The 22943-nt window shown below is 39.3% G+C and overlaps 1 protein-coding gene and 1 long non-coding RNA gene across 10 annotated transcripts in view; one reads left to right on the top strand and one right to left on the bottom strand.

Moving 5' to 3' along the window:
• The window catches only part of LOC139075548 (uncharacterized), a 91895-nt gene extending 91343 nt beyond the window's left edge, over positions 1–552 (bottom strand). The window contains exon 1 of the long non-coding RNA XR_011526043.1: positions 516–552. This is a non-coding gene — a long non-coding RNA (uncharacterized lncRNA). The remainder of the gene's footprint in view (positions 1–515) is intronic.
• The window catches only part of UGP2 (UDP-glucose pyrophosphorylase 2), a 51018-nt gene that overhangs the window by 919 nt on the left and 27156 nt on the right, over positions 1–22943 (top strand). Inside the window, exons 2-4 of one of the 9 annotated variants that reach the window (XM_070572529.1) lie at positions 13–308; positions 16236–16363; positions 17331–17438. In XM_070572529.1, the coding sequence (XP_070428630.1) occupies positions 218–308; positions 16236–16363; positions 17331–17438 (327 nt within the window). In that variant the 5' untranslated portion in view covers positions 13–217. The other 8 variants (XM_070572531.1, XM_008535386.2, XM_008535380.2 and 5 more) reach the window with 8 other exon arrangements.

Below are 22943 nucleotides of genomic sequence, written 5' to 3'. Positions count from 1 at the left end.
CAGCCCCTAAAGGTAAGCATTTCTTGAAGGGTAACTTAAGCCATTTCCACTTTGATCACAAAGTAAACACCTATCACAGCAGAAATCTCTACAGGAATAGGAAGGGAAGAGCCTTTGCTGGATACTTTCTTCGACGCCCTAAATCTCTCCTCCTATCATTGGGCACCACACATCCCACTGCTTACTCCTCAACGCATCTTGGCCCTCCCGAGAACAGATGTGGCGAGCAGAGTTTGTGTCTATTGAGAAGAGCCTGGGCCCTCTCGGGGTAGTTGCTGTGGTGTGCTATGGCTCTATCCGCCAAACAGGTATCTATCCTCAATCTGTGGTACGCGAGAACGTTTTCACGGACTGCAAAAATAACACTCGGGCTTCAGGCGCGCCCCGCACCCCCACCCTTTGCTGAAGTATCTGCAGAAAGCTGGCAGTTTTACTGGTGAAACACCCCTAGCCCGGCCGCCGCCTGCGCACCTCCCACGCACGGGATCCCCGGGTCTGACTCGGCGCCCACCTACCCTGGGCTCCCCCGGGCCGCAGACACCCCGCCCCCTGACACCTCCGCGCATCTCATTGGCCAGGCTCTGCGTCCGCCTCCGCTGCTGACTGGTGGCGGCTGCTGTCGATCTGCGCGGTAGGGACATTTCCGCATTGAAGGGGGCTGCTCCAAATGGAGGGGGAGGGGAGGTGTTTAGGAGAAGGAGGGGGCTTTGGGTGTCAGGAGTCGGCAGCGGGGTGGGCTGAGAGGGTCCCCAGCTGGGCTGCGACCGCTGGCGAGGGGTGCAAGGTGTGCATGTGTGAGGGGAGAGGGGGAGAGAGAAGGGTGCCTCAGAGGTGACATTCTCTCAGCCTGCGAGCCTTCTTCCCGGGGCGCCATAAACGCCCCCTATTTCCCAGCTGCTAAAGGAAGAGGAAGAAGGTGGGTCTTGGTGGCGGTTTGGGGAGGGGCTGGGTTGAGCTTCCCACGACTCTCTGGGTGGTTGTTTCCCTCCCTGAGACGAGTACAGCCCCTCTCCCCTCTGCGGGGTGGTGTGGCCCCGGAGGCCGAATTTGGGGTTCGGAAGAGCGCAGGGCAGGAGGAACTAGAATGTGCGAGGGTAGGGTCGGGGCTCTGGCGGGCTCCGGCGTCTCGAACTCGGGTTTGCGCACGGGTGCTCCCCTCGCGGACGGCCCCTCAGCGTCCGCAGCGGGGGAGGGGCGCCGGAGCCGTGGGCTCCTCCAGGGAAAAAGCGGCGCCAGCGTTCCGCGGCTCGCAGCCGGAAGGCGGGAGCTGAGGCCCCAGCGGCCAGAGCGCGGAATTCTTAGCGCCTCCTAGTCCGGGATATTTATGGGCTGGTAAAAATGGTTGCATGGCCCCTCTTTGCCGGCCTCACCCGCCTCCTCAACCCGTGCTTGGGCGGGGGCCACTGTTGACCAGGGTTTCCCGGGGAACCGGCCGGAGCCTGGGCGGCAGCGAGAGGAGGGGGGACCGGGGGTGCGAGCCGCCAGTGCCTGCTGCGGTCCGGCCTCGGAGGGCGTGGGGCCCGGGGGGCGGTGAAACAGCCGCTGTAGGTCCGCCTCTTTCATTGATGAAATTTAAGTTCGTGTGATTTTACCTTTTCCGGGAGTCTCCGGCGGGCCCTCACTTGTGTCGGGAGCGCAGAGTAGGCAGGAGTTCCAAGCAGACTCAGTCACACCAAGTTTGTGTCTTTTGGAAGTGGGAGAGGTTTTCCTGGGTGTATTTTATTTTATTTTTTTGAGGCAGTTTTAATCGCTTTGAATAAATAGTCCCTTAAGTGGCTAAACATAGGAAGAAGAGAAAGAACACGTCGGTTGTTAAAGCAAGGGAGGAAGAGAGACCTGCCCTATAGCGTGACTCTTCCAGAAATTAATATATATATATATTTTTATATATATATATATAAGCCAGAGTACTTTAATAAACCCCTAAAATGTCGAGATTTGTACAAGGTAAGACACGCTAATCTTCTGGGTTATTTCAGCCGAATTTGGGTACCGGCAGTCGAGAGGTTGGTGGGTGGTTTGGAAGTGGAAACGTTCATTTGAGATACTGTTTGCGAAACCCTTTTCGTTAAATTGACATTTGAGCTGCCTTGAGTTGCTGGATTGGCGTTTGCGATACGTATAATTTATACCCCTGTGCCCTGCTAGGATTAGTTCTGCCTCTCTGAAATCAGGTTAGTAGTACTCTGGCTCCCCCGGATAGTGGCTGTAAATGATGATAAAACAGGATTTTGGCTGCTAATTAATTCCTCTTCTCTTTTCCTGGTCTAAGTCAAGGTAACTGTGTGTGTGCAGACGTGTAGGGGAGCAGGGGAGGCTGAAGGAAGGCCAGTGGGTTTTTCCAGGACGGTTGGGGAAGCTTTCGTGTTCTCAGCTTCTACTCTGTGTGTACGTGGTTGGAGTCTCAGATTCATTTATTGCGAAATCGGGAGTAGCTCGTAGAAGCTGGAGGTCATTTCACCAGGAGAAATGACTTTGCTGCATTGCTGTGTTTTATTTTTTTTCCTTTGAAATCTGGAAAGCTTATTAAGGTTTCTTTGAAATTTGAAAATTGCCCTCTAAATTCTACACGTGTGTTAAAAAAGGGCTAAGGAATGCCTCTCAACTGAGTTAAGCAGTAAGACTGTGAGTGTTTGTGTGTACGTTGTACACATTGAAATTGTTGCTACGTTAAGCTTCTGTCACCAATTTCTAGCATAGGATTTGCTTTCTGGGATGTGAGTAAACCCTTTTCTTGCAGACCCCAGAGTGTGAAAGCTTCAGCCATCTTGCTGCACACACAGCTAGTAAAGTTCACAACCACTTCATGTGATTGTCAATAAATGTAGATGTACTTTAAAAAACAAACTGTCAGTAATGGCCATCGTTTGACCCTGGGAATAAAAATACCCCAGTAAGTTTTACATCACTTTATTGACTCTTTGAGTTTTGTATACTAGCAAGAGAATTTGACTGCCTATCTTATTGTGGAAACAGATGGGACACTTATGCCTGCCCTTAGCACTAAGCTCAGAAATGTCAGTTGTCATTAGACTTTCAAATTAGTGTTATACGTTATTTGTGGTGAGAGATCCTTCTTATGTTCTGGTTGAATAAATGTCTTAGTCAAGAATAGAGAGACGGAGGTGAACTGTTAGAAATTTGCTGGTTGTGTATCAGCAACAACAAAATTTAATGACCATAAGCCAGTATTTTGCAAGAATACACTACGGAAAAGTGGACTAGTCACTTCTCTTTAAAAGTTAGGAATGTTAGTTAAACTCCAGGTGTTCCTTGTAGTTATGCTTTAGAATGACTTGTGAGGTGGTGTGCTTTGACTGACTTCACAGCCTTTGCTATTAATGGCTGTCTTCACGAGATTCTAAATCAAGGGGCAGTGCCTAAGAGTTGACTGTGAATGTTGTCATTCCCTTGTCATCCACTTTTTAACAAAATAAGCTTGTTGTCTTGGAATACTTTTAGATTTATAGAAAAGTTGCACATTTGTCAAAACTAAGAAATAGTCATAGGTACATTTCTCTTAACTAAACTACGGGCTTATACAGACTACTATTCCATGATTCAATCCAATATTGCATTTAGTTGCCATCCAGTTTTGCTTTAAATGTTAGTTTTCATTTTAAATTGGCAGTTTGGCACAAAAATGACACCTCCCTCCCCCCCAAAGTTTAACGTGATTGTGCATCTATCATTGTTTACATTTTGTACTTCAAGTGTAAACCTTCTAAATGTTTAATTAACTGTTGCTGTTGTAAATGATAAACCTAATTGGCTAATGACTCAGCTGTCTCTACAGATCAGTTCTCAGGTGTAAGGATTGGGATTTTGTTTTTGAATTTTTTTGTAGCAGATCAAATTGTTTGATCTTTGTTGTAGCACTGATTGATATTTCCACTCATTGTCACTTAGCTCATACCCCTTCATAGGGGAAAGACTGAGCAAATGTTAAGCCCCAACTGTTTTTATATGTTATCTCGTTTAAACTTCACAAGAGCCCTGAGAGGTGGTAGATTTTTATCATGACTTTATAGCTGAAGAAATTTAAAGTATCTTGTCCAAAGTTCACAGCTACTAAGCACTGAAATTCTTATACAAATATGTCTGAAACCTTTCTCCTTTCCAATACCTTTTGTTGCCTCTTACATTAAAAATTTATCTAAATTGCTTGTTTCTCTAACTAGACTGTCAGTTCCCTGTTGGCAAAAATAATATTATATCCCTGGGGGAAATACAGTGTCTTGAAGTGGTGGGTGCTCTAAAAGAATTTGTCATAAATGAGAAACACGATTTTGGTAGGTTAGCCTATGTTTTTGGTTGTGGTTTGTTTTTTTGGTAACACCTCTTAGATTACGTCAGTGTTGAGAAAAATAAAAGGGTGTGGCCTTAGATTTGAATCCTGTTACCAACAGGTGATCTTAGACACATAACTATTCTGAACTTTAGTTTCTGCTTATATAAACATTGGATATTAATACTTATGCCACAGAGTTATTAAGAAGCTGAAAAGAAATGAGTTTTGTGAATACTAGTCACATATTAGATGGCCGGTAAATTTTATTTCTCTTTCTTAAAATGATGGCGGCCTTTTATGTAGCATTACCGCTGTAAGTATAACCACATGTCATCAACAGAAATAAACAGAAACAAGGCAGGTATGATGGTTCTTTATTTCCCTGTTCTGAGTTTGGTGTTCAGACCTCCACTATTTGGGAGTTGATGGGTTAAAAAAAAAAGTGTGGGGGTGGGTGGGGGGCGGGAAGGAGCTTAAACAGTGATGTGAATCCGTAGTTGGTGCCAGTTTTTGTTTCAGTACAGTAAACAACAAAATTTTTGAGGTTTCTCTGTACTGGGATTTCTCCTGGAATCCTTATGACCGGCACTTAAAATTGAGAAGATCTAGGTATTATACCTGTGTTATATACACGTGTTTTTTAATGTCCTAGAACTTGGGGTTGCTACACTTTGCTGGAATCTCTTCCCCCCAAATCTAGGCAATGAGCTTTATAGGAAACCTGGGCATCTCTATTCTCAAGCAGTTTGACCATAAGTTATTAGATAGAAATGTTCAATTAATAAAAATAGTTAATATCGATAGGCAGGAGAGTTCTCAGTATATATTCCTTGGCCAAAAGAAGGTTCAGTTTTCTTTGGGCATCTCCCAAGTCGATGTTCCTCAGGCGCTTAAGATTCCTTCTCATAGGAAGACTCTTCTTTACTGGATCTAGGGCATGATCTCTAGCTGACGTATTCTGCTCCCAGGTCACCTTCTGCCTGCCTGTGAAATTACTTCTCCGTTGCTAGTTTTCTCCACCTCAGGGGTTGTTGCAGGGCCCCGAAGTTATTCTAAATAAATCTGAGTAGCAACTGAGTGAGAAGGGCCTCCTTGTCCCAGTTGGGAGTACTAGGGGTAATCAGCAGCTGTGACTTTTTGCCAGCTTTGTCAATGGGTGCCCTTTGGGATTTTGCTTTTTAAAAGTTCTGAGAGCTATAAGGTAGTCTCCCTGCATGATTTGAAACTTATAAATGGTGCAGGGACAATTGTCATCTAGTCAGTTTAGGTCACGTTATGTGCTTAGACTGTAATATTAGAGGAACTTTTATTTTTAAACTATTTTAATAGGCCATTATCTATCCAAATTATATTAAAGTGCCAGGGAAGCCATTTGAGTACCTCTTGTCACTTAAAAAATATTTAAGGCCTGTCAACTTTCCCATTTGTTGGAATTCTCTTTTTATGACTTTTTTGGTGATTCCTGTTTGATAGATGGCAGCTAGCCAGGGAGGATTAGCTGAGCTAATTATAACTGGAGGGTCTCAGACAAATGCAGGGATGAGAAGCATTCTGAGGCCTGGTTCTTCTCAAATCCCAAGACCAAATTTAGCCTGTTGCTGATTATTTAGATGACAGGGGGATTGTGGCATGGATTTAAGGCAGGAGGAGAGGCAGGACTGGAGGGGGCAAAAGTAATGACTAAGGTACACTTCTCATTTTTGAAAGATGTGGCTCAGGATTCACTGTGTTGCTAGAGAGAGGGATTTAGTTAAATTCAGAGTCACAGTTATAAATGGAAAATGAAACTCAAAGAGTTGAGCTGATGAAAACTTTGTTTTCCTACATGGACTTTGTAATCTCTATAGTTAAATTGATTTTGTTCTTGGTAACTGGGTCTTTCTTCTAGAAAGACGGATGATTTTCATTTGTGAAAGCCTACTGAGGAAAAAGAAATTGACAAGGAACAGAAAAATAAATATTAACTGGTACACTTCTTGGAAGTACCGTTTTAATATTCTGAAGATAAATTGAAAAATAACTTTAATAGGAAATTAAGATGGTAATTTTGAATAGTAGGTGTTTTTTGGTAATTGTGCTTCACAGAGACCATTCTCTGTGTATGTATGTTATTTTTTTCTTCATAGAAAATTGTAGTAACTTTATGAATTGTTTTAACTTTAATTGCAGTAATGGGATACTTAATTTGTGTGAAGAATTAATTGGCCTAATAATGAAAATGTTCTAGGTAAAAGAATAATATACTGTGATTTTCCAGTTTCCACCAAGTTGTATTTGGTACTTTTTGTGAAAGTTGCAGCTGTTAGGAGTTCTGAAAAAGTCGTATGTATCCATTATTGAAAAGTTATTATAAACAAATATTTGAAAGTCAAACTAACTCTGGATTATCTGTAAAAATGAGTAGTTAAGAGTTGGCTGTACTAACTTTCCCCAGTGCTATTCTTCTTGATATCCGGAATTCATGCCAGTGGAGAAAATCCCAGCAATATTGGAATAAAATTGTGGGGGAGAGCCTCTGAGGATTTGGGAATGAGGAAAGACGATTGACTTACCACCCTTTTGATTGCTGAAGATCTCTTTAAAAGCAGGAGTTTTTTCTAAAGACTGGTGTCCTTTTAACATCAGTCTTTACTGTTTCTTTTCTAAAATATCATATTTTGAACTTGAGGTAAGAGTGTTTGAATTGTGGACATCTTGGTCTTGGGTAATTTGATGGGTTGTCTCAGGCACAATGAGTATTAATTGAAAGCATATGTCTTAGATCTCTAAAATGCTACTACTAGGCATGCATCTTTCTGTCAGTAACATTAAAGTCTGAAAGTTGGCTTGCTAAACTATTGAAAGAAAATTAAACTTTATTTTATGTGTTCTTTTGGTTGGGCTTATGTGTGAGAAAGGGCATAATACTCCATTTGAAAGCTGTTTTCCAGTTCTCTTGATTGGTGATGCAGGCATCTCCTTTGGTTTGTTGTAAAGTAATTGTCTAGGGCTCAAATTCTGCCTCTGCCAACAGTCTCATTGTTTATTTTTCTTATTCATTGCCAAATGGAATTGGTTGTGCCCCCAAACCATTTTTACAATTAAAGATTGTTTTTGAAGACCATGGAGAAGTTGGCTATGTTGTCTCAGTTAACTTACATAAACAGCAAAATGTTTTGTTTTCCAAAGCATTTCTAGATATTTGTTAGTTTTTCCTATGTAAATCAAGAGTTGCCTGTTTCTCTGTGATTTCACTTGTATCTTTAAAAAAAAATGCTATTCATTATATTCATGTACATGAAATAGTCATATTATGCTTAGTCCACTTCTTAATTGTTAGTCACCAAACTGTAAAAAATACTGTTCTAGGGGACATTCCCTTTAACAATAGCTCCACTTGCTCCTTGGCCACAAAGACCTTCGGACAAGGTGAATGGAGTTTGTATTTTCCTCTGGTTGCTGCCCCAGCAAAGGTTGATGTGATGTTTCATTTATGTTTTAACCGTGCCTAGAATTTTAAAACTTCCGGAGTGCAGGAAAACAGAATAACATAGTTCTGTGCACTGTTTTGAGTCCATTTATGCCAATGGTAAATGCTTAGCCTTGGTAATAAAATATTTATACAGTGCATAAAAGCTTTCTTTGATTTTTCATTGCCCAGAAAATAAATAATATAGAAGGAAAAGTTGAAGAACATAAGAGAATACTTAATCTGATATGTAGTTTTAACCTCACATAATAGTCGTAGTTGGGTTTTTGCTGGTTTTCATTCAGATTTGGTGGCACATGCCTGGAGGTGGTGGATCATGTAAATGCACTGTAACCAAGAAAGAAGAGACCTTCCCCTAGGAAGGAGAAACAGGGCACCAAGCAACGGGGTTTGGATTCCGGCTCCGCCCTGCTACTGTGTCTGTAGGCAAGTCAGCATCTCTGGGCCCTGTTTTTATCTCCAAGATAAGGGAACTGGACTCACTGACCTTAAAGCCTTTCTGGGCTTAAAAATTTGATATAAATGCACAAGTATCAAGTAACAGGGCAGGCCTGCCAAATCATTTTTTGGTCCTTGGTGACGATTTTATGTTGGTATCCATTTTCCCTCCTCTGAACAAATGAGTGTGATAGGCTGCTTGGCTCGCCTTCTTATCATCCATTAAATTTACTGCCAAGTGATATTATTTAGCTAGTTGACATATTTCTTCTGAATGTTCTGTTTTCCAGAATTGATATTTTCTGGGGTTTTTTTTTTGAGATCTTAAGAGCCACTCTGTTGTATGAGAGCAAGGTTAATCTTAATTATTAATAAGAACTCAGGTTTATGTATATATTCTAACAGTTAAAAACATTTTAAGTAAACAATGCATGATTATCAAGAGTCTTGATTAGCAAGTAGCTCTGCATATTCAGTGCTGGAACAGTTCTCAAAAGCCTGGTACCTTTTCATTTGTGTTATGAAAAAGCATTTATTAGTAAGTTCATATGTATGTAAAGCTGAGTCATTTAAAAATCTATGTAAATGTAAACAGTCATACTATAGTTTACAATCTAAAATAATCAACATTGACTTTAATACTTAAAGATCATATAAAATTGATAATATAAAATCAACTTATTTTTCTTATGAGTGAATGACATGGACTGTATTTTTCCTGAATTAAGCTAAATCTAAATATATAAATCGCCCAATTTTGTTTAATCTCTAAGGTTAGTCAAAACATTATGCTGACTTTTATACAGGATAATAAAAATTGAAAAGAAATTTAGAGTTCGTTTTGTCTAGATTGCCTACCAGTTTGGAATTTCTTTGACTGCCTCCCTGGTACTTGACTGATAAATCAGTCTCTGCTTCAGGAGTTTTGGAGATTTCAGGTACTCAAGAGACGACAGTACATACTTTTCTTAGCCCTTAGCTCTTGAACACTTTGCTTGGCCTTATCAGATACCACCTCCACTAGACTGGACTCTACCTTCTTTATCTTTTCCCAGCACATAGCTGGATCATAATAGGTTCTTACTCATTTATTTAATAAACATTACTTAGTTACTATGTCTCAGGCTCTGTGTTCAGCACTGGGAGTACAGCAGTGAACAAACAAAATAGACATGATATATTTTTACGGAGACTATAATCAGTTGGCTAAGATAGACATTGAATAAATTTTAAGAAGTATGATGTTATAAAGGAGAGGTACAGGGATCTACTGTGTGACCATGTAATGGGTAATCTTGCTTAGTTTAGAAAGATTTCTAGAAGATTACATTTAAACTAAACTCTGACAAATGATATGTTAGTGGCTGGTCAAGCCACTATTATGAGAATTTAAGTCTTGATCTGTAATTTATTTACACATTATCGGGTACCTGTATTGTGCCAGGTGCTGAGGTAGGTGTTGGGAAAAAACATAATATGGCTTGTGCCCTTAAGTCTTGCAGGTAGACATCTAAACAAAGAATTAAAGTTTGGGGGATGTTATAGTGCAGAGGCTGGGGTGATTAAAACCTCCACGTAGAAGAGTTGAGGTGGAAAGGAAGGCCTCTCTTTGGATGTTCTGAAGCTGCTACCTAGAACATTAGGAATGCCACTCCCAAAATAGCAAAAGCTACTCGGAGTTACAGTTTGAGCCTTGGGGACTGAGGGATCAGGGAGGTTTCCTGTAGGTTGGAATGATTCTCATGATTTTGGAATTCACACTGGGCCATTAATTTCTAATTTTTTCTCCTCATTTCTGTTTTCTCTAAAAGTGTTGAATGACAGTTGAGATATATGTTTTGGAACAATCTTATAATAGTTAGGATGCTTTTAATTTCATGGAACAGAAAAATACCAACTCAATTGGCTTAAAAAATGAGGGACTTTTATCACATGAATCTTGAAGTAGGATGTTCCAGGTTGGTTAATTCAGTACAAAGATGCATCTTTCTTTCATTCTGCTCTGCTCGCTTAAGCGTATCTGTCTCATTCTTGGGTCAGCTTCCTTCAAGGTCACCAAATGGCAGAAGAAACTGGAGGTGAGGGGTTGACACATGCTCATTATATCTAGGGGTGGAGAAGGTACTATTTCTTCTCATGTGTCTATTTTTTCAGTGAGGAAAACTTTTCTTCAACGTCCTTTGGCAAACTATACCCTCTTGGCTTACTGGCCAAAATCATATTATATTTCATGCTTAAACCAATCACTGGGAAGGCTTAAGACCAATCTGGGCCTGGTGCCATCTCTGAAGTACATGGCCTTGGGGCTGAGGATAAGTGACAGAATTGCATTGGGCTGGGGAGAAGAGTGATGTGCATGGCTGCTACAAACATATTAAGGTGAATGGAGTATAACCTGTATCAGAGCTACTGAAAGCAACACTGGCAGCATTTGCTTATTACAAACGCATATTCTTCCACTCTAGAATCCCAGAGTTTCTGACTAGGATCTCTGGGAGCTTGCCCAGGAATCTGTGTTTTAACAAGCCCTCCAGGTGGTTTGTATGCACTTTAAAGTTTTAGAAGCACTATTGAGATGTCATGGATAGAGTAGGAAATTGCAGCCTTTAGGTATTCTGCTTTAGCACTTTCATTAGCTTTGGCTACTCAAAAAGGTACTTCACCTTGGCTTTTAAGACTTGCCTGGCCAAGGAGTTTGTATTTATTTCCCGTCAAAGGAAAATCCCATCAAATGTGGAAGAGAAGTGATATGATTAGGGCTGCAGTTTAGGGACCAATCCATTCTGCTTAGTACCACCAGATCAGAGTGACAGATGGGCAGACTAGTTAGAAAGCTGTTGTCATCAGGAAAGTGACCAGGAGGGTGAAAATGAGAGAGAAATTAAGGTGGCAGCAACAGGAATGGAAAGCAATGAATGGAATTGTGATTCAGTTAAGAAGTATGGTATTGGATTAGACATACGGGGAGGGGAAAGGAGGAAAGAGCCAACTGTAATTGTGGTATTTCCAAGGTCACCTTGGGGTGACTAGGAGAATGTTAATGCCATGGGGAGCTGGAGGCCAGGGAGATGAAGTTAGTTTAGATGATTTGGGCATGTTGAGTTTTAGCTACCCAGCTGAGTGTCCAGTTGCAAAAGGTCTTGGAAAGCTGTAGGGAATGTGAGCCTGGAGCTCAGGAAAAAAGATCAGGATGAGAGACATGTATTTGGGAGTTGTCAGTAAGGAGACTGGTAAGGGAATGACTGATGAGAAAAGTGGTTTGGGTACAGAAACTTAGGAAACCCAGGGAGTAAGAGAAGAAAGAAGAGCTAGTTATGGAAACTGAGGCTTGGTCCAAAGAAGAAAAGCTTTTCTAGGAAGAATATTCACAAATAACTGAGTTTAAATTACTGCAGTGAGAGCCCGGAAGAGGATGGTTAGCTTTAATTGGTCACAAAACTAGTCAGTATATGTCCTCAACTTTATTGAGGGTTATTTCCAGTTGTTATTACATTCTTGGAGTTTTATACTTATTTGGGTCATAAGTCATTTCTTAGTTTAAAACAGCTTAAGGGAGCTCTCCACTTCTCTGGCTTTGGGTACTTCTCGGTGTGGGTTGAGGTTGATCAGATCTGAGTGGTGGGAGGTGGCCTGGGGAGGGCTCCTCAGCCTCTTTGTTGCTCTCTGTGTTCTTTCTGCAGCCTTTCTATGACCTGTACTTTGTGAAGCTAGCTTTCTATTTTAGAATGTGATGTTGTTTTGTTTGTGCCAGTATCAGGAGGTCAAGGAAGGGTATTATATATGCTTCCTAGTGGCTGAAATGGATGAAACGAAATACCTGAATTAAGAAATGAAAACAATCACTTGTTAGATTGAATGTCTCCTACCTCTTTTTTTTTTTTTTTTTGAGGAAGATTAGCCCTGAGCCAACATCTGCTGCCAATCCTCCTCTTTTTGCTGAGGAAGACTGGCCCTGAGCTAACATCCGTGCCCATCTTCCTCTACTTTCTATGTGGGACGCCTATCACAGCATGGCTTGCCAAGTGGTGTCATGTCTGCACCTGGGATCTGAACCAGTGAACTGCAGGCCACTGAAGTGGAACGTGCAAACTTAACTGCTGCGCCACTGGGCCGGCCCCGTCCTACCTCTTAATTCTATTGCTTTCCTCCTTTTTTTTTTTTTTTTTTTTGGCTCCAGTTGGATAGGAAAGTCCACGATGTTGAAATTTTAGTTCTTGTGAACAAGGAAGAATTAGGAAATTGAGGTGGGGGAAAACTTCTAAAAAAACGGTTACTGCCTGTTCTATCTCCAATTTTCTAAATTATAATTGTCAACCAAGGCAATTGCAGTAAGCCCAGTTTTATGTGATGGAAAGTTTCCTGTCTGTTCTATTGGGTATAAGAAGACATTCTGATAGAAATATTTTTGGAGGAGAGTGTTATTTAGGGATTTTGTGCCAAGGATTAAAGAGAGCCAGAGTAGGAGGAAAAATTGAGCAGGATATTTCCACCTCCCTGAGGTAGGATGAGGCTCAGAATAAACTAGCTTTGCTTCTGAGCTCTAACGTTAGCCTGCTCTGTGACCTTAGATAAGTCATTTAGCTGTTTCACCCTCAGTGTCCTCATCTGTAAAATGTTGAGGGTAGATTAAATGCTGCCTTTCATCTCCAAAAATGTTTTGATTTATGACTGAGGTAATGAAATGTTTGATTTCTAATCCACTCTCTGTCTAAAGTCCAAGAGGATCAATTCGCTGTTGCTAGGAATTGAGGACAGACGAAACATTTTAGGAGGTTAGAAATCTTGCATTATTCAGGGGATTCTTTAATTGACCTTCCATTAGAAACACAGCTGTCATTGCCTGAAGTGTAACCTGAGAGTGTTAAGTCCAAGAAAGCTTAGAAGGTCTGTACTTCTTCTCCTAGCAGAAATTCCAGACTTTACTTAAATTCAAGGTGCATAAGGAAGTCACTGCAAAGGATTATGGTCTCTAGCTCTGTGCCTCCTGGTCTGTGCCAGGTGCTTAAGACAGACACTCTTCTTGATTAAGCACACTTCCTTATTCTTGAATATTCTTTATTCCTTAAAATACCCTTCTTTATTCTTTAATCACTGAAAAACAGAACTTCATAGTAACACTTTGCCCAGGGGAAGGGGAAGGAAACAGCAGTGGAATGGGATGGAAGAGGTGATAGGCTTGTTGTAACGTTCTTTTGTTGTGTAAGCTGTTCATATTTGTAGAGGGGGTAGAAGGCATGCAAATTGTTCTTTGTTTGTATTAGGTGCTATATCAAACAAACGAGAGGGGGTGGCCAGCCCAGTGGTGTAGTGGTTAAGTTTGCGCATTCCACTTCAGCATCCCGGGGTTCCTGGGTTGGATCCTGGGCACAGACCTCCACACTGCTCATCAAGCCATGCTGTGGTGGCATCCCATATACAAAATAGAGGGAGATTGGCACAGATGTTAGCTCAGGGACAATCTTCCTCAAGCAGAAAGAAGAAGATTGGCAACAGATGTTAGCTCAGGGCCAATCTTCCTCACCAAAAAAAAAAAAAAAAGTCAAACAAACAGGAGGAATAAAGGTTAGGGATATTTGTCACAACTCAAGTTTGAATCTGTGTCTGGGTTTTCTTGATTCTGTCTGAAGGTTGGACCTGCTGCAGCTGGCAGAGATCATGTGTAGTGTTGAAAGTGAGTCTTTTAGTCAGCCTTTCTTAGCTTGGCTGGGTAGGAAGGATAGTAACTTGGGTTCTGTGCATTTTGGCCTTAGATCATGTACGTTGATAGACTATTGTTCTGCAGAAGGAGTCTCTAAAGTTTGGTGGTTTTCTTGGTTTTTTTTTTTTTTTTTTTACTATTTTCTTGTAGGCAAATCTCAAACAGCTACTATAGTTATTTTTAAACTTTGCAGTTCCCTTTAGTTTTATCTCATTTTGGCATGTGCCCAGAATATAAGTAAGTTAAATGTTTCCATTACTGTGTTTTAGGAATGTGACTGCGAATGCTGACCTTTAGGATCTAACTTCAACAAGAAAGCAGCAAGTCTTTAGATGTCTTTGAGTCTAACAAAAGAAACTTATTTTAAAAAACATTATGTAGTTACTTCTTAGTCTGTTTTGATTGATTGATTGATTTGACACAGAATCAAACAGTTCATGTGTTCTTTAATTTAGAGATTTTATATTTAGTAGATTTGTTTCCAGATTATTTCCTAAACATTAATATGGGAGTTGGCTTAAAGACTAGGGGAGAGACATCCCAGGTGTACATGGTGGGGCGGCAGGGTGGGGGACCTAACCTGTGACAAATTTTAAATTACAAAAAAGTCAGCCAACAATGAAGAAGAGTGGTTGATGTCACATTAACTCTAGTTTAAAATGTTCTCCAGGAGTTTTTAAAAATTATCTGTCATAGTTATGCATACATGCTCATCCATTGTCATGGGTTTTTACAGTATAATCAAATTTGCTACTTATTAGTCAAAACATATTTTTAAGTTGTTTATGGAACACACATGTGTGTTTCTTAGCTCACAAATAAGTTATTTATGAACCACAGTTTGAGTCACTTTGGTAGTATTACTGGAGTCCATAAACTTAGTTATGTTGTCGTTTATGCCTGTAAAAAGAGCACAGTTAGAAGATGGCTATTTTGGGATTAGGTTGTGTGCTCTCACCACATTTCCTTGTTTTTATCTTTTTCTCTTGGATTTTAATATGATTGAAAGTGTGTATAAAAAGATTTTTGAGGAGCTATGTTAAATACCTCACTTGTTAACATTTTTAGATATTTGGGAGAGGGAGAGGCTATCTACATTAAATAAATTGCCTTAGGAGTTACACAATGTACTAATTTCTGCTCTCAAAAGCATCTTAAAAATATTGATTATGTTGGCTTTAATTCTGTCTGTATAAATGTTTCCTTTTGCCCATATAACAAATGAAGGAATTTGGTCTTTTTAGCTTTATTGAAGTTAAATAAACTTCAGTAATAAACACTTTATTGGAGTGTTTTTAGCTTTATTGAAATATGATTCTGCTAAATTAACTCACGTTTGTCGAGCTAATTAATTATCAAACAAAATGTTTGAACATAAGCTTCAAAAATACATTTATAAAATAAGATTGAGTTAGGTGTTCAGGATAAAGGGGGAGGTGAGTAATAACCTGATTGTCCCTTATTTTATGAGAAGTAGACAGGCTGATTACTGGCTTAGATGGTTAAATGTGTAAACCAATCTATGTTGGCATTTTTATCCCCAGGTACTTGGACCTGGGATGTTTTCTTTTTTTGTATTTTTCTATTTTTGTTTGTTTTCATCTAACAGGCATTTCTGTCACCTTTACTGAGATCCGTCTGTCATAGAGATGCCCAGCTATGCCAAAAGCTGTGTTAGTCTTGTCTGACACAGATGAGCACTGAAAAGCCTTGGCTGAAATTGGGGTCCACAAGTGGGGAGGCAGCCCTGTGCCCTTCTCCTTTTAAAGTGAAAAAATTTGATGCCAGGGGAGTAGAGGCACCTTGGAATTGCCTCTCTTAAGGAGTTCTTCTTTAATAAGGAATATGAAACTGGAGTGGCTCTTCTTCTAAAATGGAAAGGATTTCTTAAATTTTTCATCTAGCCTGGAGGAGGGAAGAGTCTTCTGCTTCTGTGAAATTGCCATACCCCTTCAGCACATGCTCTTATTAACATTATTCTAGTTTGCTCACTGTTCTCCAGCTTTGATGGTTAGAAGGGAAACATGAGAAGGAACTGGATAATCTTCAAATGAAGATTAATCTTTTTACTTCTACCTGACTCATCCTCCCAAAAGTGTTTAATTAGTTTTCAGATACACTAGTAAAGCATATTGACATACCAAATAGTCAAATTTGAACCCATATGATTATAGAGTCCTAACTAGTTGACGCTACTGAAATCCTGCTGGAGGATATGGGACCATAGGATTGAGCCCTTTTCCTTTGCTGGAACACCAGAGATAAATCAGTTGTAGTTTACCTGCTGTTTGAATGGCTGTCTGATTTTTCAGTCGATGGTTTTATATTTTTGTTTTAAGATCTTAGCAAAGCAATGTCTCAAGATGGTGCTTCTCAGTTCCAAGAAGTCATTCGACAAGAGCTAGAATTTTCTGTGAAGAAGGAACTAGAAAAAATACTTACCACAGCACCATCACATGAGTTTGAGGTAAGGACTCTACAATGCTTTTGCTTTCATCCATCTGCATACTGAATTGCTCTTGCTGATCATCCAGCTTAAAATAAGCATGAGATGTAATGGTGGCATTAAAAAAAATTAGGATTGCTGAACAATTAAGGCTTTTCAATATTTGGCCATTGTAAAACCGTTGTCTTTTTTTTTTTTTAATTCTAGGAAGTTTCTAAAGTCCAAAAGAATGAGAACAAAATTACACTTTATTTATTCTGTGTTTTGGTATCTTCAGCTGGAGAAATGGATACCAACGTTCAGTTAGAACTGTGAAAAATTAGCTTATCAAACATATGTCCTGCATGCCTTTTCAGAGAGCCAATTCTAATAGAACCGTGCTACTTTGTCAGCTGAATAGAGGGGTCCCAGAATAGGCAGTTGTTTACTTTTTGTTTATAAATCTATAGATTATCCTTTTCATTTTCAAATTTCAATTTGTACTTCATGTTTTGAGGTTAGCTGTGTTTTATTCCTTTTCTTTTGGTGAAGATTAATTTTCACTTTAAAAGAGTAGAGAAAGATATTGGTGAATGTATGTGGAGAACCAATTGGAATTCCCAGGGACCAAATGGTGTTCAGATTACATGATACTGGTGGGAGATGGGAAAGATTATTTGCTTTTATTCCTGTAAGTTTCAGATACACTAGTAAAGCATAAAGATATACCAAATAGTCAAATTTGAGCCCACATGATTATATAGTCCTAACTAGTTGACATTACTGAAATCCTGCGGAGGATGATAGGACCACAGGATTCTAAGTGTGATTCCTATTAGCTTTTCTTCCTCTTTAGTTTTAAATTGGGGTATAAAAAAGGCTCTGCTCTACTCCATGTTCTAATAGCATAAGAATTTCATTGAAAGGTATTTTAAATGTATAATATGTGTCTGTTTTTATTAAATATTAAGCATTCTGCTAGTTGTAACAATGACTTCTATTTTCATAGCACACTAAAAAAGACCTTGATGGATTTCGGAAACTATTTCATAGATTTTTGCAAGAAAAGGGACCTTCAGTGGATTGGGGGAAAATCCAGAGACCTCCAGAAGATTCGGTAAGTTTTAGATAAAATGTAAGAAAACTGAAGATAATTTAGGTCATTGGTTTAACTTTTGGGTGGAATAGTGTAGGGGGCCTGTAACAACCATCACTTCAGACACAGACAGGAATTGCTTTGCATTGTCTGTCCCCTCTGCTGACACTACAGAGATAGCCTGCTACCACTTTTCCTTCTGTTAGACCCATCTTTCCAGTTCTACAGAGGATTTAATGAAAGTTTAATCTTCCTTTAAAAGTACCTCATAACTTAACATCTCTGAATATGAGGCATTTCTTTTGCAAAGTACCAAACACACAGTAAGAGCCTCATTTATGTATTTTTTTTCCTTCTCTTTCCCAAACCACCTGATTGCTCATTGCCTGTAGAGTCCTATACAGGTTGCTAGGTCAGCTACTTAAAGCTCTCCCTATGCTTTCAGCCCATCTTTATAGCTGTATTTCTCCTACCTATCTTATGTGAACCAGCCCAGCACGCTCTTCACACACGTGGTATTTTCTTGATTCTTTGACTTCCGCTGTTTATGTTGTCTCCTTGGAATACTATGGTGTCTCCACCTATCAAAATCCTGCTCATTCTTCGAGGCTCTGTCCAAATGTCTTCACCTCTGTCATCAGCCCCTAACAGAAAGCTGCACAGAAGCAGTATGGTGCAGTAGTATCAGAGGTTCAAATCCCAGCTCTGCTGCTTACGAGCTTTGTGCAAAATTAGAATAATACCAGATGCTGCTTTATGTATTTCATGGGGATGTTATGAAGCTTTTTTAAGAAACCTATGTGGAAATATGTTAAAGCGTAAAGCATTTTACAGGTGTGGTGCTCAGCTGGCCTAAGTACTAGTTGTTTGTATTCATGTTTTGTCTTATACTAGTCTTTGAGGCCAGAGGCCCTGTGTCCTGAGCAAATGTTTTTTGAATGGATGATCTAGATGAAGTGGTTGTCTAAGGAGTAGGTTTTGTTAACATACTGACCTTTCTTCCCTTTCCTGTTAGCAATTTTGACCTCCCTTCTTGTAGCACTTTTCACTGCAGGTAGAAGAGACTTGATAGAGTGGGATAATTGTATGTAAATAGTTTCTCTCTTATGTGTCTGTAATCTTAGATAATCTAATATTGGTTTTAAAATAGGGCTGTTTAGAGAAGGGATTTAGCAAACTACTGCCTGACGGCTGCTCCAGTGCCTGTGTTTATAAAGTTTTATTGGAATGTAACTATACGCGTTCATTTATATACCATCTATGGTGGCTTACGCCAATGGAATCTCTCTTATTTTTTCCTAATGAGAAAATCTTAAATATAATTCCTAGTTAGGATTACTTTTGTTCCTATATGTGAAAAAAGATATTTAAGTTCTTAAACTTTTTAAAAGGAGAAATTACATGCTCATTGTAAAAAAGAAAAAAAAAAATCTCGCCTATGCATTCCCCTTGAGGAGTCTCTCATTTCTGATGTTGAAGTTAAAATTCTCTTGTCTGTAATGCTTGCCAGTTACAGTGTGTATACTTTTTTTTAGGGTCTACTTTTTTAGTCTTTGATTTCCTTGGCCCTAGTGAAGGTATTGTGATTTATTTTTCTGCTTCTAAGTGGTAGAATTAAATAATATTTTTTCTTGTAAAAGTAGTAAGAGAGGGGCTGGCCCCGTGGCCGAGTGGTTAAGTTCGCGCGCTCCGCTGCAGGCGGCCCAGTGTTTCGTTGGTTCGAATCCTGGGCGCGGACATTGCACTGCTCATCAAACCACGCTGAGGCAGCGTCCCACATACCACAACTAGAAGAACCCACAACGAGAAGTATACAACTATGTACTGGGGGGCTTTGGGGAGAAAAAGGAAAAAATAAAATCTTTAAAAAAAAAAAAAAAAAAAAAAAAAAAAAAGTAGTAAGAGAATTCTTCTGGATAGGTATATAGTTTGAAAAAGGAGCTGGTGATAAATTCAGTCAGATTTAAAAAAATGTTTGGGAGCAGGCCTAAAATTACAATAAAAAATTTAGACATTACGTATTTACCCCCTTTAAATACTTATAATTTTTTGCCTAGGAATTTATTCCTAATGGAAATAACCTCACTTTTCTGATTAATGATGGACTTGGATATAAAGGTGTGGTTTTCTTACTTCTTACTTCTTGCTTGCACACCTAAGAAATTTTTGTTTTCTCCTACACAAACTTAACCTTTTGATAATAGAGACTATCTTGAAGGAAGACACACAGACTTGAAACTTTCAGTGTATTTTAAGATTCAAGATTCTGCTTTGCCAGTGGAGAAACCTGCCTTTGTGTGTTTTGAGAGAAGATTATGATATATAGTATAGTTTCTTGGAGTGGGACTTGGAGGGTGGGGAAGGGAGGGAGTAGAGGGATCAGAACCACCTGGGGATTTTTCCGGTTTGGTACGCCCATCCCCAAAAAGGTCCTGACAAGTCCTTTCAGGAGGCTGTGCCCCTGTGGGGAGCCGTAGTTACTGATCAGAATGCAGCATTAATACTGAAAAAAGAATAGAAATAGAAAATAGAATTCTGGATGTAATATGATTGTGTGAAGTCTTTTTCTGTTTATAAAAGTGTAAGTCTTCATTAAAAATATGTCTTTATTTTGAAGCCTAGATTTTTAGCATCTTTAAAAAAATGTGCTTGTAATACCATATGCCCTTAATGTTGAAGATTTTGGAATGCAGAGGCAAAAAATGTTCTGCTCTTTTATGTCATGAGCTTCCTGCAGGCACAAATGTCTTATACTTTGTTAACAGCTTTTGCAAATAGTTCTGAGAATACAAATCATGGGTTAATGTTGTTTCCCCTTGCTTCCCCTACATTCCTCCAGGTCTCCTTCCCAAGTCGGATTTTCTCTCTCTATGCTTAATAGAGATTATATAGAGATCAGTTTTCCTTTCAAAACATAACTTTCTTTAGTGAAGATGGTTTTTTCCTTTTTAATGCAGGTAATATTTTATCCTCCTAACCAGAAAGAAATTATTTTGGGAGAATAACCATTTAGAGTGACATTTCTCAAGTAGGCTTTGCATTAAAGGTGTGCACATAAACATTGTCCTAAGAGAGGATTTATATTTTTGTATAGGAGTTGGCAAACTTTGTTTTGTAAATAAAGTTTTATCCGAACACAACCACACTCATTTACATATTGCCTATAGCTGTTACAATGCTGTAATGCTACAATGGCAGAGTTGAATAGTTGCAATGGAGACCATACAGCCTGAAAAACCTGAAATATTTCCTTTCTGGCCCTTTATGAAAAAAATTTGCTGACCCCATTTTAGTGTATTTATTTTCAGAAGATCTTCAGTAGTTTCTTTTTACTTCTTTGGCCCCTGGAAAAGTGACCTCAAATGCATCTTTCAATTCAGATGATCACTTTTAGGTAAAAATATTTTTTCATAAGCATTAGATTGAAGGCCATACTTACAGATAGGCATTGAAATTGTATGTTGTCAAGTTTTACTGACTCACTCTTGCCTACTGTGGTGAATACTTCATTTTAGCTCTGTCAGTGAGCACATAGATGTTTTTCAAAAAGCCCACTGAGTCCATATTTTATTGAATTATGGCTAAGAAGAACGCAATTTATGGAGTTATGACATGGATAATACTCTGCCGCAATTTTGTGAATGTTAACTAAATGAATGTTATAATCAAGATTATCTTGATATTTAGCTACATAAATAAAAGAAAGTTTTAAAAAATGTATTACGGTTAATGTTTAGACTAGAGCAAGGAAAGACCAGTCAGCATGTACAGCTTCCTTTGACCACTTCCTTGTTTTTCTAGAGAGGCTGTTCCTGGCCAAGTTTAATGTTTGAACATGTTGGAGATGGAGAGGGATGGGATATAGATAAAAGAGGCGAGGAGGTACAGAGCCTGCTCAAGATGGTACTGAGGCTGACAGGTTCTTTTGAACCCTAACTTAAAACTTATCACCTGGCTGGCAATGACTATGGTAATAATAAAGTACATTCTCGTTTATGTGAAAAATGTTCTGTAAAGAAGGCTTTTTCCTTTAGATTGAACAGAATGTCCCTGGTTGATTTATGATTGTCATTGTTCTTGTTTTAAAGTCCTCAAAAGGGTGAGGGTGTATTTGTGAATGGGGAGGAGTTATATAGGGTCAACTCTTTTTTTGATTGTGACAGAGAATTGGCATGAAGAATATCCTGCCAAGGTGGTATTTAGCTTCAACAGATTTTTTTGTTTTGCTCCATCAAATAACTGAGAGCTTTTCTTACTGTTAGTCTATCAGTACAAAAACATTAAAATGTATATGTTTAAATGATGTGGCATTCTGAGAAAGTTACAGTGTACGTATACAGGGTAAAAATATAAAGTTTTTTGGGGGGAAGATGAATGATAGTATATTGTGCAGCTAATGTTTGCACATCTTTTTGAAAAACTTACTGGAAGGTAGTTTGGCCAAGGATCTGACATGATGTGACACAGGACACTTTGCTTTGAGCATGGTGAAGATTTCCCAAATACAGTCAGCTAATGGTAAAGCCATTAGAGACTTGTTTTGTGTGTGTGTAAAGATAAAATGAGATCCTGAATGTAAAAGTATTCCGCAAAAAGGAAATAGTGGCATTTAAGGAAATGGCCTTGAGGACATGGCTGGATACAAAAGAGTCTCATCTTTTCCTTGATGTAGAGTTTTAAAATTGTAATATATAGAATTACCAGTCTAAGCAAATATAATAATTTAGAAAATATTGCCAAAGCTGTAATTCCCTACCTTTTGATTCCACAATGAATTGAACAGTCTTTAATTTTCCCCAGGACTACTTTCCTTCACATGCCTTTATATACAGGACCTTTATTTTAGGAAGGGGACATAACTGAAGAGGCTGGCCATGAGTCTGTGATTCTTAATTCCAGTCTGGTTACTTGATTATTTTACTTTATAAATAGTAATGGTAAATATGTGACCTCTTTAATATCAGTTCCGTGATTCACTTTGAGAGACTCCAGGTAATGTGGTTGGACCAGGGTCTCTAACCACTGCCTTTGTCTAAAGTAGGAGACAGTCCAGTCCTCAAAGCTGAGCTCCTTGGGAAAATCACAACATGGCTATAGGTGATAGTACCACTCTTTGAACATTGCCATTCCCCTCTCCAACCCCGTCTCACACACACAGGAGTCTTTTTGGACCTTGGCTCATGTCTTACAAGGCCTAATACAGATCATTTTAATCTTACATTCTCCAAGTGTAGCTTTTATGTGGGCATTTTGCATTTTATAATCTGATGAGCAGAGTATATCTATGAGGTTCTCCTATCCCACGTCTTCATCTGTGGTACAACTGTGAGGGAATTTCCATTACCTTTATTTAATGCAGGGTAACCCTGAACCTATAAGATTGATATTAGGAGAATTTTTATATAAAACAAGATGAGTGGCCCATGCCTGCCTCCAATCCTTTCTGCACTGTAATTCCCTGGGGATATTTTACTAATTCCTTTTCCTTATTCTAGATCAGTGCTTGTCCCATTATTGTATAGTGAA

Source organism: Equus przewalskii, chromosome 14 (assembly GCF_037783145.1).
Source record: "Equus przewalskii isolate Varuska chromosome 14, EquPr2, whole genome shotgun sequence".
In the NCBI taxonomy this organism is placed as follows: domain Eukaryota; kingdom Metazoa; phylum Chordata; class Mammalia; order Perissodactyla; family Equidae; genus Equus; species Equus przewalskii.
The sequence above is the reverse complement of the archived record's forward strand: the minus strand, read 5'-3'. Positions and strand labels throughout refer to the sequence as shown.